Source organism: Patagioenas fasciata, chromosome 7, assembly GCF_037038585.1.
Source record: "Patagioenas fasciata isolate bPatFas1 chromosome 7, bPatFas1.hap1, whole genome shotgun sequence".
Taxonomy (NCBI): Eukaryota; Metazoa; Chordata; class Aves; order Columbiformes; family Columbidae; genus Patagioenas; species Patagioenas fasciata.
Genome location: NC_092526.1, coordinates 12,383,387 through 12,399,397, shown reverse-complemented (window position 1 = coordinate 12,399,397; position 16,011 = coordinate 12,383,387). Strand labels below are relative to the sequence as shown.

The window sequence follows — 16,011 nt, the reverse complement described above, 5'->3', positions numbered from 1 at the left end:
CTATATTTACAAGTGAATATCACCATGCGTAATACCTAGGTCTTAAAACAGACGCATATTTCATAGCACTTCAAAAGGACAAATATCATTAGCTCAGGTTCATATGTGGAGAAATGAAAGCCCAGACTGGAGAGGGCTCGCAAATACCTTCCCTCCCCACAGCTGTACAAGGGAGGCAGCTAGCCCATGCTATACAAACTCTCCTCATAGAGAATATGCATTTTTCTGGGTATCTCCTTCCACTGAATCCCCAAGCTTGGTCTTCTCAACCTCAGAACAGCCTGTCCTCATTCACATTAATGATAACAGCATATCAGCTAGCTATCACAAAACGGTTGTGGTTGGAAGGGACCTCTGGAGATCATCTGGTCCAACCCACCTGCTAAAGCAGGTTCACCAGAGCAGATCACACAGGAATGTGTCCAGGTGGGTTTGAATGTCTCCAGAGGAGGAGACTCCACAGCCCCTCTGGGCAGCCTGTTCCAGGGCTCTAGCACCCTCAAAGTAAAGAAGTTTCTCCTCATATTCAGATGAAACCTCCGGTGCTTCAGTCTGTGCCCATTGCCCCTCATCCTATTGTTTGGCACCACTGAGAAGAGCCTGCTCCCATCCTCTTGACACCCACCCTTGATTGGTGGGCTTGATAAGGTGCCCTCTCAGCCTTCTCCAGGCTGAACAGACCCAGCCACAATGTGGCAACTTTTAAATGAGAGAAGCATTTCAATAACAGTAGAATACCTGTAAGATCATTGCTCCTATTGACCATTCAAGCTGTGGTGGCACCCAGCAACTTATTTATACCCCACAACCACATCCCCCAACCTCCCTCTCCTATTGCCTACCCATTAGCAGGTAACTCATAGCACCTGTGATTGACTGATGTTTAGCTGGAGGTTTGCTACTCCTCTTGTGAGCCCTGAAGAAAAGCTTCTGAGCCTGAATACTTGCTATCTTCCTCCAACCAAGGTGGCTGGATGTGCCATAGACACAGTCAAGTTTGTGACTGTTTACTCATCCATCCTCTTAGCACATGGATTGTGCTTTCCTTCCTCAGCCTGGGGAAGTCAGGTGAGACCTGGGAGGCCAAAGCTCTTTGGGGCTCTCCAAGGGATCAGGGAAGCGGTGCCAAGACAGGATTGATGTCCTGTGGGAGCGATGAGCAAACCGTTCCCATCTCCGCTCCACAGGTCTGGGTCTCTGGTCCCAGCTGTGTAGGGCACATTAGTGACTCTGCTGTGCAGCTCCATGCTCATATAATCCCCTCGTGTTAGTCATTCAGAACTCTTGTGTTTAAAAGAAGCTGTAAAACAGACATCAGCTAAACTCCTGCTAACAGAGCAAAGTAGGATTATTTATCTAGGGAAAAAACACACGCACTGACATGAAATGTATTTACTATAAAATAATTTATTTTTTTTTTCCCTAAGACCTCAATAGTCAGTTTTAAAGGAAACATATAAGGTCATTCATGGGCCCTTTTAGAGAGGTGCAAATCAATAAATGGTGATTTTTCTTTTAATGCTCTCATTATAAATGACTGGATGCTATCAGGGTCAAACTTAATCCTGTGCAGTGAGCCAACACAAGGGACGTGAATCATTTAGATCTCTTAAGCTCTGCTCTTAGAATAAAATATAGATATTTCTCTGTATTCTCAGTCTAAAAAACAAAACAAAGCCAAACAAAAAAAGCACTACTGCTTTTTTTTTCAGTAATTGACCCAGATACTCCATTGTTCATCTTGTAAGATGCAGTGCTTTGTGTTTTCAAGGACTACACTTCTGACTTCCCAGCATATGCAGCTTACCTCCCATACTAGCGATGGGTCAGGGTGCTGGGTCCCAGGTGGGAATCATAGAATCATTTATGTTGGAAAGACCTCTAAGATCATCAAGCCCAACCTTACCTAGCACTGCCAAGTCCACCACTAAACCGTCTCCCTAAGCACCACATCTATGTATCTTTTAAACCCCTCCAGGGGTGGTGACTCAACCACTTCCCTGGGCAGCATATTCTAGTGCCCAACAACCCTGAGGAGCACTTATTATTCACAGAATCATAGAACCATAGACTCATAATAATTTTGGTCGGAAGAGACCCTCACTTCACCCAGCGCACAGCCCCGAGAAGCGGCAAAGGCGGCAGCAGCAGGGTGCTGGGACCTCTCCCCACGCTCCCCAGTGTGCAGCTCACACCTCCACAAAGCCGGGCTTACTGAACCAGGGGAGAACCTGTGGGAGGTGTCACCTCCTCTTCAGGAGAGCATGAAGCAAGAGCTGAGTCCATGAACCCTGCGCTCGGCGTGTGAAACTCAGTGTGTTGCTGTTGCCACATGGACTGCTCTTAGCGGAGGTGCTGCATTGAACCTGTCCTGCATTAGAGCCTTCACTGACACCTTCATCATTAGATGCATTCATCATTAGAGCCTTCATCAGGGCAACCTAATTGGGACAGGAGCAATGAGGAAATGCTTTCTTGGCATTGTGGTAAGCCAGCATTTGCAGCTAGAGAATAAACCTCTATCATTTCTTAAAATACCCCACATCCCCAAAGTAATAATAACAAAAACGCAGCATATTTTTATATAAATCTCAGTTTATATAAATGTCAGTTTAGCTAAGGTGCAGCCTACAACAAGAGGCTGATTTGCCTCTCGGGAACATCTGCAGAGCTGGATTTGCTGACAGCAGCCGTGGCTGAACGCGTGTGTCAGGGCAGGGGACAGCCAGGGTGTAGGTACATGCGGATCCCAAACAGCCTGTGGAGCTGGTGGAGTGGGAAGCAGCCCAGAGAGAGAAAGTGGAAAACAGGCAAACCTAAATATATTTTTCAAATATACAGAAGCAACATTGGTGATAAGAAAAGAGGAGTTCAAGGGATATCTTTTTTTCTTTTTTTTCCCCTCTTCTTTCTAAAGGAGTTTAATGGTCCTGACTGTAAGTTGCAAGGAATAAGAACATTAGTCTTCATTCCCTACACATAAAATGCCTGACAGGGTTTTATCAAATAAAGAGCCCAATATGCTACTGTTATCAGTAAGTGACTTCAGCACCTAATTAAATTCTCAGTTTCTGAATGCTGCTCATAATATTTGCTGACGAAGACCAAAACCCCTGTAGTAATTTTGGCTTTCAGGTGAGGTGAGGCAGGGAAGAAGGGAATGACAACTAACAAATTACCCAAGAACACGGGCTGGCAATTCACAGCTGACAGGCAGCATGCAAACCTCATTTCACCATGTGAGCATAACAGGGTAGCTCCCCCACAGATGTAAATCAGCTCCATGGCCTCCACTGGCTCCAAGAAGGCTGCCCTGCTTCATGGCGAGTATGAATTCAAACAAGTATAGCTTCAACATGCTACACAATCTTATGTACATGATCCTTCTGTCTATGGGTACATACATATATATATATATAAAAAAATATATATGAAAAAAAAAAAGGTGAGAACTCCCTATACCACACCTAAGCACTCACTTCAGAGGGAAATTAAGCAGATCACAACAGGCAGTGTACTCTGAGCCAATTCAGCAAATCTACGAATGCACAAACTGAGACATATTCTCACTCGGTAGAGCATGCAGCATGTTCTTAACTCGGACAATTCTCATAGGAAACCAGGCATTTATTTAAAGCTAAACCTGGGCTTAAAAGCTTTGCTGGCAAAAATGGACTCCTGAGCTGGGTTCTCTCAGACAAGGGGGATTTCGTGTTCAGAAATCACTTGATGCTACGGAGTGTAAAAAGAGATTTGCTTCCTCTGCTCTCTGGATTTCAGCTGACGAGTAACATCAGCACCAAGTTGGTTCCCAACAGCAAAGGCTGGAGCCTGTTAAAGTGCACAGGTCCCTGCAGCAGGGAGCTGGAGAAGTGTGTCCTTGGAGGATGAAGTGTGGCCTTCAGACATGGTCACCTCCAGACTGACATGCCTTGGTTTCTTCCCCCATCTCCAACCCCAGGTAGAAATTTCTCTCTTTGATAAACACGGGGAAGGGAGACATGCACCCGAAAGCCGCAACTGAGCTCCTGGTCGGTCGTTTTAAGGAAGGGTGTATTCAGGGAGTAGATTTTATTTGGGAACCTGAAACCATACGAATAAAAAGCTGATTTTGCCCGCAAGTTTGTTCAGCCAATATAAGCTTTATTCTGGAATAGCTTTAAACCTCTAGGCTGAGAGTGAGAGGTTTTAGGTGCAGCTTTGGAAGGTGATTTATGAATAGATTTATATGTTAATCTGTTAATAAAAAATGTAGCATACTGATAAAATATGTGACAATCATAACTCAGCTATGAGCCACATATTAAAGACCGCATCTGCTCTAGTAGAGGTTTTGATTATGTTTTTAAATGAAGGAACTGCATTGGCCTAAAAATAAAGAAATAAATGTTTTATCTAGAAATAGGTGCCAAATAATTCAAAGATCTATCTGGGAATCTGCAAGAAACAAATAATAAACTGCTTTTAAGAAAATTACTTCTGGAAAGTGAAGCTTATTCCTGAACGTTTCAAAATAGAGTTCCTGTCAGGTGGGTCAGAGGTACATAAAGATTGGCAAAGTATTTTCACTCTTTCCCAAAATTACTTCCCAAACTGGATTTTAAATTGGATTATAATCTTGACACTCCAACTAGATTGAAGAAATAAATATTTTCAGCAAAGTTGGGCCATGTGTTTGCACTGCATATGAATATCCAGTTGCCTCATGATTTTTGAAAAGGTATTTTGAAAAATGGGAATGGCTCTGGCTCAAGGATGTTTCTGCAAGTAAATCTGAAATACGATACTTCTTTTTACTGACAAAATTCACAGTACTTTGTAAAGGAGTGTTATATCCCTATTTCACAGGCCAGCAAACAGCAGGCAGATAAAACGGGCAGATCAACTTTCCCTCAGGCGTCCACGGGCAGAGCCAGCAGTACCAGTTTGGACCCTCCAAGCCCCATCTGGTGCCTGCCCAGCATCTCTTGGGGATGCAAGATTCATGTATTATCTGTAAGTTTTCTGATGAGTGCCAGGGTTTGTGGACATATTCAGAATCCTTAAAATTTCCTGGTGAAGTATTTTCACCAAGTAAGATTACTTCAGTGACAATTTGTGCTATAAACTATATTACTCACTGCTCCCTATTGGGTTTGTTTATCATATTTTATTCAACTACACAGAGAAAAACCAAGTTAAACTCTGCCACCTCTCCTCACACTTTTATATACTTGCAGAGCGTGTTTCTCATCAGCACACGTAAATGTGGCACTACTGAGCCCTAAATAAGTAGAAAATAATGTATTTAATGCTCAGTTTGATTCAAAGTGCAAAATATGAAACCTGTTCTATTTGTTGCTACGTGACATACTGAGGACTGATAGGCAAGTTTTCTTATTATTAAGTATACTGTGTTGATAGGTACTGTTGATTTCCTGGTGATTGTGCCACAGAGTTCAAGATCCCTCCAGGGACTGGCGGGGAGGAAAGTGTGTCTTCAGGAGCAGCTGTGCAGTTCAAGAGCTCCATCTCTGTACCATGGATGTTTCTGCTTCTTAGATTGAGGGAAGAGAAACTGAAGTAAAACTGTCCTTACCGGGAATACACTGGATACGTAGATATGGTTCATCTGCTACAGGACCATCCAGAAATGTTTTGTCCCTGTTTCAGGTTTGAAAAAAATACCTATACCAAAGCCCCGCAATACCAGCAGAAATAAATTGATTTCAATAAGCTTCAGCTCAAGCCTCAAGAGCTGATGCTGCCTAAACACATTGCTAACTTTAAGCTTGGGTTTAAGTCTAACGACTCCAGCAGGCCTGAGAAGTTCATCAAGTTTTGCCCTAGAGACTGGGTAACATCCTCCAAGGTGCCCACATGAATGTAGGTCCTCTTATTTATGAATTTGGAGCAGAATTTCAAAGTCAAATAGAGTCATGAGTTTTGTAGCATTTTCAAGTTTTGGAGTGGGTAACTGTAGATCTGCAATTGAAGATGCAGACTCTGGCAGCCCAGGTGGTTCTGGACAGTGCGTATCTCCACAGGCAACCCTACCAAACTCAGGGTTATGACTATTGGGAAGTAATACACTCTGTCTCTGAACCTAGTCCTCAATTACTTCGTTCTCAGCAAAAAATATTAGATTGTTAATCAAAGTATATTTTAATCTCAACATTTTTGTGTCTTAACAGATGAAATGACTTATGTCTTCCAAACAGTTTTCCAATAGGTTCACTCAATTATTATTTCATATTCTGTTAAAATACAGTTTATTTTTAAGAAAGGCAATATGTACAGACTCCTGAAGTACTTCAAATACTGTTAACCTGATGTAATGTAACTGATCAGCATACAAACTTCACAGGGCTGGTTAGAAACTTTTTCACAAGAGATCTTCCATTAAAACAAATAATTGAAATCAAGACATTTTATGAAATTCTAACAATATCTATTAAAATTACCAGATGAGAGTCCAGAAGGGAACCTTGGATCCCAAGGGAAATTTTTGTTCATAAACAGAAGGAAAAAAGATGGCCCAAACAAACCAGGTCAATTGCTTGAGATGAGAGAAATACACATTCAAATCATTTCACTCAATGCTTGAGAAAATAGCTTGACCCAGAATATTTACATCCCAAGTAACCGTGTGTCTATCTCCTTCTCTTTCAGATTTTACAAAGACATCAAAAAGTCTTGCTTTCATCTCAGTGCAAAAAAGGCTGGAAATCTTGGCATCTCAAAAAGGTTGGAAAAATCATTTCCCATTCAGTTCACCTGAGAACTCTGAGTTCCAGGTAAAATCAGGGTGAACAGGGGGTAGGTACTGCAGTTGGATTTCTGAAATGCCTGCCAAGCAGCCTGCTTTTAACGCACACCAGAGAATAGCATTCCTTGCTAAGAAGTCCTAATCAGCATTGTGCATTTTTAAAAATTTGTTCAAAGGCTTATGATTTTAAAATGACCCTTCCACCTACTCTATTAATTACAAACTCCGGTATAAAACTGACTTTTCTATGGCCTCACTGTGAAAGCTGCAGATTAGGAGCTAACCTTGTTTCAGACCCATGCATAAATTAAGCATGTGTTCCAAGTGCATATCATTTTTAAAATGTGTTCTATAAATTCTCTAATTCTTAGAGCTTATAATGCATACAAGAGGACATTTAAAGATGGAGGTGAAACATGCTTCGGGGATTTTGTTTTAAAAAGCTGCCAAAAGACTTTGGGAACAGTATCTACTTCAAAGTTATATCTCTTGTCTGCTGCAAGAATTTGAATGCTACAAGCCAAAGTTTCCAAAATTAACAGGTGCTTTTGCATAGCCCACCTGGGGCATCTCGAGATGCTGATTTTCAGAAATTCTTGAACAATGTGGCTCAATTTTGGCAAGAAAAACAGGTAGAAAAAAATCACAAGTGATACTCAAAATATCTTGGCCTCAATTTCCTTCTGAATATTGACATTCAGCCAAAAATGTTTCTCACAAAAAAGTAACCAGCACCACCAGCACCGAAGTTTCTCATGCAACTGTAACTCATTTGATGAAAGGTTTCTCAGGTCCCAAATGGAATTTCTGAAACACTTTTCCAAGACAGAGAGGAGGGAAAAATCTCAGAGACATTTGGTTCTGCAGAGCAGGAAAGGAGCTTGTTCTGCTCCAGTTTCTGCTCCACTCTACTCACTACTTCTCTCTTGCTCATAATAGTTGATTTTGCTTTCTTAAATGAGAGGCCTCTACAGCCATTCTACAGGTAGAAGGAAAGCACGCAGTCTTTAAAAAGTCTGGGAGCTGAAAAGCTTTCTAAAATCAGAGAGTAACAACATGGTTAACACTGGGTTTGTGATACACAATATTCATAAAGGAGATTATAATCCAGAAAAAGAAGAATGTATTCCCATTAGAAAGCAGTGAATAAAGTAATGCTGTGATGAAAAAACATTATGGCCTGCTCAATGGCAGGAAATATTCATTTTCTAGTTAAAAAACAGATAACTGTCAAGGAAAACACGCATTAGGTAGAGTGAACTAGTAAATCTATCCATTACAGAATGAGAGACTAAAGTACAAAATTCTCTGTGCTAGCAAGTGATGGTGAGGGGATATTGCTCCTGCGAGAAGCTACTGCCACCCTTGCTGACAAGACAAATAGGAGTCATCTCCTTCAGAGGAACACCCTGGCCTCTCTTCTCAATGACAGCTGTGGGGCTGAAATGTGTCTTTTCCCCCCAGAGACACTGCAGCCTAGGGGTACAGCTGATTGCACAGGAACACTCAGTGAAAAACAGCTTTACACTCTGCCTAACCCTCCTGTAGAGAGGTATATTCCTCACACTGCCGGGCCTTGCCCCACAACCAAGGTATCCTGCTGTCTCTGCAGACTGTGCTCCTCATGTTCTTGCCCTCACCTCACGGAAGTACAATTGCAAGGGAGCAGACATCTGTCAACACAGTCCTGCACCTTGAAGCAGATTTAGCACCGCTGGCAACCTGAAGAGTAAGTCCCATGAGCAGAAATAAATCAGACCATAATTTCAAGATTATAAACTATCCCCAGATCAGGCCTGACAAGATCCACACTGTATTTTACAAGCAAAGAGCAGACACAAACCAACCCAAATTAACATTGCAGTTACTTCTTAAACTGCAGCCCCTACAGAAATAGCTGAAAATTCCTTGCATTTCTTGTCTTGCTTTCTGATCTGATCTTTAAAATGATGCATGGAGAAGGGAAGGTGGAAGGGGGTGCCTCTAAGCTGCATCATGTGCTTTATGGCGACAAGCCAAGCAGCTACTTAGGCAACCATTAGGTCGGGAAACAATCGTTTCCATCATTCCCAACACGTGTGTCAACATAATTCCATGCTCTCTTTGTCATGCAAAAAGTCTTGGCAAAGTGACCGGATACACCCAGAAAGCAGGAGCAGACTAAGCTCATTATGTTAACCGGAGATCCCACAGCATCCTCCAGTGCCATAGAAGGAGACTTCCCATGTTTTGCAGTGTAGGAAAGGAAACTCGCAGCACTGAAAAGGGCCCAAGCCAAGCCTGGCTTCACAAGCGTGTGAGGGGGATTCACAATTGGGTTTCGTAGCAGGGGATCCCTCGTCTGACAGGCACAAGAGGCTGTGTCAGGCAGGGTGATAACAGGCATTTAAAAGGTATGACACCTCCCATAACTGCAGAGACTTCCCTCTCCCATGTGCTCACTGGAAGCTTTCCAGCTATGCCAGAATGGCTCCACAAGGGGAAACTACTGCCAAAGGGGAGTATCGGCTTCTCTAACTCTTTATTGTTGTCATTGGTAACTCCGGACTTTGTTTTCCTTTTAAAGGAAGATTCAATGCACTCTTCAACCATTAAATCTCTTTTCTTCTCTCCAACCATACTTGTAACTATTACTAACAGCAAAAGGCTCGTGCACATTGGAATGCCTGGCAATACTGCTTCAATAGCTTCTTTGGTGGTCAGGTGTAGGAGTAAGGTGCTTCAATCTGTCTGAAAAATGCTGGATACATCTTTGGTACTCTAGCAGCTGTAGAAGATGGTAAATATCCCAGAGCATAGGTATTTATTTGTTTAGAGATACGCAGTTGTGGTTTTCACTAACCATTTTTGCTGCATCTTTCAATTCCAGAGTCAGTGCAGTGGGAGGAAAGTCCTAATACTGCTGGATATTTGCCAGCCCTTTCAAACTTCAGCTGCTTTGCCTTCATTCTGCTATGGGTAACATACATTTTTCAACCCATTTTGCCTCTTGAATGCTTGTAAGTCCAATCTTGGTTATAGTAATGCATTCAGCAAAACACAGCTCCTCGGCAATCCGTGTTCACAAAGGCCAACAACAGCTAAAAATGAGGATGGACAAGAATAATAAAAGCTTCTCCTACATGTTGCTGGCATCTCCTCTAACAAAAGCCAAGGATTTATCTTGATTGTTGTGTTTAAGCCTGTATCAGCCACACTACCTGCTTTGTTCCTTAACATGCCATATTTTTGGCAGGTCCAGTTTCCACGCAAACACTCAAGAATCAAGAGCAGAGAGCGTTATCCAAATGGACAAGTGTAGAAGAACCCTTCCCCTGGAATTATCATTGGAGTGAGAATAAGCATCTGCTTCTGACTTCGCTTCTCACTGCTCCATCACTCTGGGCAAATTTACACTATACAGCCTTTTGAAAATGTCTATCAAATATTACAGAACATTCATTAGAAGGTCAAACAAAATAGAGTAAAAAGTGAACATACATACCTGAATCAGAGAAACGTTGTGTAGACTAAGTCTGAAGAGGTAGTTCCTGCATGAACAAGCAGAAAAATTACAAACTGTTAGGCTATCAAAGAAGGGAAAAGCAAGGCATAGGCTTTGGTCATTCATTTCTGCAAACAAGATTTTCTTGGACCCCTCTCCACAGAATGCAAAAACAGTTGTATGCCCCTTGTTCATCGGTGTCTTAGTGAACCTCATAATGTTCTGAGCAGGTCTGGAGTAAAATATTCCAGAACCAACAATGAAGAACCACAACTAAATCCCAGGAACACAGAGACTGACTGCAAACCCTCAAAGGGCTTTAGTTGAAGTCCTGTATGGGCTGCACTTATGTTTTTCTCTGCATTCTGAGAAAACTGAGGTTGGACAGAAGCCAGCTGGAGCAGAGCTGAGTCCTGTAGTATGTTCCTCCCAAGTCTGTCCTTGTGGACTCTGTGGAAATGGAGAAGAGGACTGATACTTCTCAGCAGAACCTCTCTGCACAGAAAACCAGCAGGGAAATCAAGACAGTGAATGCAGATACTCCCAATCCTCCTGTCATCACATCTCCACAGGCAAAGCAAGGGAATTCCTGACAGGAGTCACTGTAGCATGAGAAACCACACATCAGCTGAGCTCCTGTAACCCTCCTTCTGCATGTTCATATCCCATCACAAATAGAAGGGAACACCTATTTGCATAAACATCTATTAATGAAGCTTAGTTAACAGGATTTACCTCACATTTTTGCTTGCCAAGACAATGCAGTCAACAAGAATCAAGTGATATATTAAACCACACGGACTTGATTGTGTGCTTGAGGGTTTTGGCCACTTCGTATTTTTGCATCCGATCTGTCAGGGGGTCTAAAGGGCTGTGATCCTTTTCCAACATCCTTGTCACCACAAACTCCCAGAGAAGACACATTATATCAGGTGAACTGTGTTTTCAGAGGTAGCTCTATTTGAATTGTAGAAAGTGCAGCTTTGATCATTTAGCGTCATCTGCTCTGGAAGTGCCAGTATACAGACATTCCCCTACCTAGTAGAAATCCAAGTTCCAGTTTTAGATCAGTGAAGCCAGAGAAGTCACTGGAAAGCACCTATACTGATGAAAAAGTCCCAAGGACTCTTCTGAAGAGCCTTGTTCAGGGTATGTAGTCAGCAGCACACTATGTCCAAGCAAAGAAAGTAATTCAAACTTCAACCTACGAGAAATTCATATTGGGCCACAATGACCACTACAAGGCTTGAGCAATTTTTCCTTCTTCTGTTATCTCTCTCTAGTGTATTGCCTAGGTCATAATCATAGAGTTGCCTGTGTATTTTGTCCCAGTTCTATAAATAAATCAGAAAGGTCTCAACTTCTGCTGACTGTCAATAAAGAAGAATGGGAATAAGGATGATGGGTAACTCAAGAATTCACACTCCTGTTTCCAATCTTCAGTTGATGGAGCTCTGATTTGCACCATCCTATTCTATACTGAGAGTGGTTATCTGGAGAAGAATGAAACCCATTAGCAATATCTGAACAAAATACCTCATGTAAGTATGCAGAGAAGTATGCACACATACTATGTCTCCATCTTCTCTCCTGGTCCTGTCACTGGAGATCCAGCAGTTCTTCCACAAGGTCTGAAACCCTATTCTGTCTCAAAGGGCTGCATACTTTCCCAAGTCATTTGTTATTAACTCTGTAGCTAATGCTAAAGAGTTAAATATTATGTCCTGCAGGTACATGCAGCAGACGAGAGGCACTAAGCTTACATACAGCTAAAATTTCAGACTGGAAGTAAATTCTCATCCAGTGACTGATCTGACATAGCTCCCTTAGAAAAGCACGTGCTACTCTCACCAAAATACTCATGCAATTCTAGGGCATGAGATATCGTGGAATAAGCCTTCTCCTGGAGAAGTTAAGCATGTCCCCAGCCTCCGATCTTACAACACCCTAAGGAGAAAATCTCATAGCTAGAGACATGAAGTTGCTATCCTGTTGTTAAGCATGCTATTTAAATGCATTGATTTCGGAAGCCTTATAATGCAGATTTCAGCTCCTTGTTTTAGTCTTGTAAAAAGCTGGACAGTTTGACTGAGTAATAAATTTTAATATTAGGGTTTTTTCTCTGATAGCGCTGCAGAGCAAATTCAACCAAAATATCTTTAATGGAAGAGACAAATCTAAAGGACATGATTTTCGTTGCACTCAGCCCAAAGAGATGCAGATGGGAATAGTGTCCATTTAAATAAAGCCAGTGTCTGTCCTCCCAGTGACGGCTGTGTAGCACCTGGACAAAGCATTAGTGGTGAGATCTCAAGTGCCTGATATCTAAACCAGGCAGGAATGTAGTACTAACGTGAGTAGCACAATGATCTTCCAAAGCCTTCATACTAACCTCAGCTCTTTATGTCTGACCTTGTGGCTTTCCTGCAGAAATGGGGGTTTGCCTACATTTTTCATCAGCTTGCCTCACCTGGTGTTTGCACAGCCACTTGCAGTTTCTTTTTGCTTATTTAATCCTTCTCACATCTCAGCAGCAGCAATAAGAACACCGGTAGGCAGACCAGGCTATTGGAGACTCCTCCAGACTCTGGTTGACCTGCCCAGCTAGAACCAACTAATCCTTAATTAATAACATGCTCTTTTAACCAGACTTATTCTGTAAAGCTATACCAGGAGTAAAAAGCCAAGGGGAAGGAGCTGCTGAGTAAGACAGTGCCATTTTTATGAATTGCATTTTAACTGCAATTTCAGTCCAAGAATGAGCAAAGTCTCAGAATGACAGTCATGGTTTATTGTACCTAGAATTGCCCCATTTGTGTCCTTTCTTCTGCTTGTGTTTGAAGTTATGTCTGTTTAATACCTTGCTGACCTATAATTTAAAGCAGCTGAAAGAGTAGCTTTAAGAAATAGATGAGAACATTGAGATCGCCGCATGAATGGATGAGGTGCCTTCTTGTTTTTTTTTTTTCTTTTTTTCCTCCCATTTTGTCTTGTAAGTGAATGCTGGCTAGTTCCTTTCTCTCTTAAATTAAACACATCTGGACTAGGCTAGAGAGTGATTGCCTGGTGCAACCAACTATTCTAATAAGCTCCTTCTCCGTTTAAAAAGCTGGTGCATGAATGTGAAGGGATAGGACAACCTTCTTACTCACTTTCCGTCCTAAATGGTCATGCAACGTCACTCCACAGTATTAAAACACAAGCTTTGTTTCATCCCAGAATTGGCTGCATTTCAGCCATCTCCCAAGCAAGCGACTACACTCCTCCTAAGTACTCTGGGGGAAATGGTATTACATACATCAAAAGGTGCCTCAAACTGCTAATTGTTATTACTACTAACATGTGTTTCTGAAAATGCCCGTGTTAAACACTCATACCCTGAAGTCTCGGCCAAGACCGTGGTTTGGTCATGTTAAGACAGAGGATGGGTTGATGGTGGTTCGTCTGGAGACTGACTCATAGCAGATGCCTATTTAAACAACCTGAGGATGGACCTTCTCTCTGTCACCTCTGATTGCAGGGTTATATTATTGCCCAGCTCAGATATGTGAAGTTAGCTGCTGTAAAGACCTTCCTGCTCTATACAACCTGGTTTTGAAGAATTTGTCATCTAAATATATACAAAAGATTGAAAAAGAGACCTCATTCTCCTTTAAATTTAAAGCATAGAGAAAGCAATTTAGCTAACATCACAGGCATATCTGCAGCACAACCAAGAGCTGAGCTCCTGGTCCATTAGTCTATGCCCTGGTTAGGTGAATAATTTGGCCCCAAAGCTGGGGCACAGCATGTAACCCTGTGCTGAAGTGTCATTTACACTCATAGAAATTGGGTAGAAGCTGAATTACTTTCCCGAACTGGGCTCTCTCTCTCTGCTAGTCTGCGTATGGACAGAGCCAAGCTGCAGTATAAATCCTGAAGATGAAAGTATTTGTTAATTGGCTTCATAATTTGTATTTGGCTGCCCTGTAAAACGATTAAGTGCTCACCGTGCCTGGTACCACAAGGCATATGTACCAGAACAGCAGGAGAGCAGCTGAGATGTGTTTCAAGAAAGGGTGGAGGAATATATCCATTTAAATCTGCTTACCATGACATTCTCAAGTCGAAGCTGCTTATTAAGTGTTTATTTCATATAGCCAAGCACATCTTGGATGAACTTTGTAACATGATGCCCATGCACTTGGTCACACATTGCCTGGCCTTGAAACAGTTTACAGAGAAGGCAAAACACTTTGTCTATGATGCCACTGAGCAACAGAGATACAAGACAAATTAAGCCTTTCCAATGGGAAGCCGCGTAACAAGAGTGCTTGAATAAAAACTGTGGCCCTTTCTCTTAGTTGTACTGAAATTATGAGGGTTGCAATATGCTTCAGACACTTGTTCAGGCCTCTTTTTCAGAGCCTCTTTTAAGGAACTACATCTGTCAGCACTGTGCTGGCTGATTAAAAGGTGCTTTCTTCTAATTAAAAGAGTGCACGCTTTCAGTTTCTGCTGTGGTAGATCAGGAGGAACACCTCTGCAATCGATGGAATGAACATGTGTAAATGAAAGGCTAGTCTAGCTTTAGATTATTTCTTCCATTTAGATGAGCAAGGTTTGTTCACATTTCACACCTCTATCCCCCTTCACACACACCAAGCAGGTCAGATAACCTCTCTGTGCTTCAGCACAGCCCCTGCCAGCAAACTGGGAGCCACGAGATCCCTGACGCCGACCACCACCAGAACCTCTTGGGACTTTCACAGATCTCAATAATACACTGTCTTATCTCAGCTGCTCTGTGTCCCTACAAGACATGTACACCTACTCCCGTATTGCTGCTTTCCTGCACCTTATATCAGACACGCAAAGCTCACCCCTTCCTCGTGACAGGGCAGGCTCTCTCAAGCCCCCTCTCTTTGTACACAGACAATTACCCTGCAAGTAGAAACAAAGCCAACAGAAGCTGATAATAATGTTTGATGTTTAGGGAAAGCTGAAGAGAAGCAAGTGAAGAATTGCTCTTCCCTTTTGGGGACTATTATTGCATTGAAACAGGCATCCAGTACAGCCCAGGTGAGGTACAGGAGGCTCAGGGAGCCTGGTGGTGCTCTGAGAAGGCTTTCCCCGTACTTTTGCTGCAATCAGGCACCAGGTCTGCAAGAGGGACTCACAACTGTCACAGCGTAGATAATAAGAAAAATAATTAACAGAACAGGGTCCTTTGGGCAATGCAAAACAAGACACGGAATTATGCATATGACAAATGTAATGCTCCCTTCTGGCACTTCTGGAAGCCACGTGCTGGGGCTGAGGCTCAGGCTAGGAGCCAGCAACTCCTGTCAGCTCTTCCTATCTGCTCCTGGTGGCCTTAGATATACTTTTTACTTCCACAGCACATGACAAACACAGCTTAGTCATGCTTCATGACTCCCTGGGAGCTGGTTACTATCATTCCTCCCTTATTGTAATGGAGAAAATGAGCCAAGCAAAGTTTAAATGACCTTCTCCAAAGCACACAGCATGTCAGTGATAGAATTGAGATCCGACCCCAGGGCTCTTGGCTACCAAATCTCATGCTAGATTAACGCACAGTGCCTCTAAGCAGGTCTAGCTGTGGCTGAACTTTTCAGATGGTTATCCACATTTCTGAACTAGCCAACCATCCCAAGCAACCCAGCTCCTGAAGGACAATTTTGGCCTTTGCTCTCAGAAGGAGTTAATTACATGTCCACTCTGGAGTGTGATGTGACAATGTGTTTGCAAATGCTGCTCCAGTGAATCATTTGTAGGG

The 16,011-nt window shown here is 42.5% G+C and overlaps 1 protein-coding gene across 8 annotated transcripts in view; it reads right to left on the bottom strand.

Moving 5' to 3' along the window:
* The window catches only part of SEMA5B (semaphorin 5B), a 268,808-nt gene that overhangs the window by 91,722 nt on the left and 161,075 nt on the right, over positions 1 to 16,011 (bottom strand). For all 8 annotated transcript variants that reach the window (XM_065840807.2, XM_065840808.2, XM_071810817.1 and 5 more), the window contains one exon: positions 10,233 to 10,278. In XM_065840807.2, coding sequence (XP_065696879.1) covers positions 10,233 to 10,278 — 46 coding nt within the window. The remainder of the gene's footprint in view (positions 1 to 10,232; positions 10,279 to 16,011) is intronic.